Here is a 1,472-nt window from a genome sequence, read left to right on the forward strand (position 1 = left end):
GCCTTCCTATTTCTTCTTTATTAAAGCCTAACTGTCTTCCCAGAGGTTCCTGCTCACTGACCCAGTGACCTTCACTTTCTCTGCAGATGTCTCCTGGCAAGAAGGGAGAGCCTCCGGAACAGTGTACAGTGGGGAGGAGCAGCTTACTGAGCTCCTCGTGAAGGTGAGTGTCCAGTTCTTGCGGGAAGCGTGGGAGGCCCATGCCAATATTTGTGACCTCATTTTTTTCTCTTTCCTTTTGTAGTTAGAAAAATTACTTGAGGAAAGCTTATTGTTTAAAAAAAAACCATAGAAGTTTAGGAAGTTTCTCTTCACCCAAACATAGGCAAATACACTTAATGTTGTCAAAGACATCTTCAGTCTATGCAATGGTAAAATGTTATTTATGTTTCTAGGCTTTATAGATGTCCTGTATAGAAGGCAGATTACTAGGGAAGGAAGTCCAGTCATCTGAGATTTTTAATGTAAGAGATTTTGTTTGATAAGAAGAGACAAGATAGGGAATCTCAGTCATAATTTCCTCAAATCACAGGTCCTGAGATGATCAGTAGTCTCACTTATACTTCAAATAATTCTCATTCTTGGCTTCTTCCATTTCTAATCGGATTTCTTTTTGGAATCCCACTTCACCATATGAAATCGGGGTTGGACTGACGATCTCTAAGGTCTTTGTGTTTGACTATTATAATTATAAAACCACTCACACCTTACTAAGTGTTAGTATTACAGGTTTTGCTTAGCTGTATCTTGACATAATGCTCTGATCATAACTTCTGTGCTTAAAATCTTTTGGTAGCTTCCCATTATCAACAGGATGAAATAAACCCAAGTTATTTATGTAGCAGAGAATACAAGTCTCTTCATGAGCCAGCTCCCATCTGTGTTTTCTCAGCCATTCCTGTTAGTTTCCCATGTAAACACTAATCCCGCCTTTTCTTTTTACTAAATATGCCATGAGCTTATGTTGTTTTCCTTCCCTTTTTTAATTCTGCCTGTTCCAAATGATGTATTCCTGGTCACTTCTCCACATTCCACTCAACAGACACCTCCAGACCACTCAGGATGTTAGTTATTTCCTCTTCAGGGTCCCTTAGCACTCCGTACATAAACCTGGCATTGCACTCAGTAACAATAGCTGCTTTGTGCCACACACTCTACTAAGTGCTTTACATACATTATGTTATTTAAGTATTCCTAAAACCCTGTCAGTTAGGTACCCAAATTATCCCTCTTTGCATTTGAAGAAACTAAGCTTTAGTGAGGTTTATTGACCTGCACAGCTAAAAGCGATAGGCAAAGCTAAGACTTCAAACGGGATCTGTTTGGTGTTATGCTCTGTGCTTTTAATTAAATTTACACTTCTTTCCTTACTACATTATAAAATTATTTGTTTGCATGTTCGTCTCCTCCACTATATTTTGATCTTCTTTAGGTTAGGGATCATATCTTACCTTTTTTCCAGTTCCTGGTGT

General features: G+C 38.6%; 1 protein-coding gene across 1 annotated transcript in view; it reads left to right on the forward strand.

Annotated features, from left to right (window-relative positions):
- SGPL1 (sphingosine-1-phosphate lyase 1) overlaps positions 1-1,472 on the forward strand; it is a 112,763-nt gene that overhangs the window by 64,567 nt on the left and 46,724 nt on the right. The window contains exon 5 of the mRNA XM_012663963.1: positions 44-163. Within this exon, the coding sequence (XP_012519417.1) occupies positions 44-163 (120 nt within the window). The remainder of the gene's footprint in view (positions 1-43; positions 164-1,472) is intronic.

This window comes from Propithecus coquereli, unplaced genomic scaffold (genome assembly GCF_000956105.1).
Source record: "Propithecus coquereli isolate 6110/MARCELLA unplaced genomic scaffold, Pcoq_1.0 Scaffold846, whole genome shotgun sequence".
NCBI lineage: Eukaryota > Metazoa > Chordata > Mammalia > Primates > Indriidae > Propithecus > Propithecus coquereli.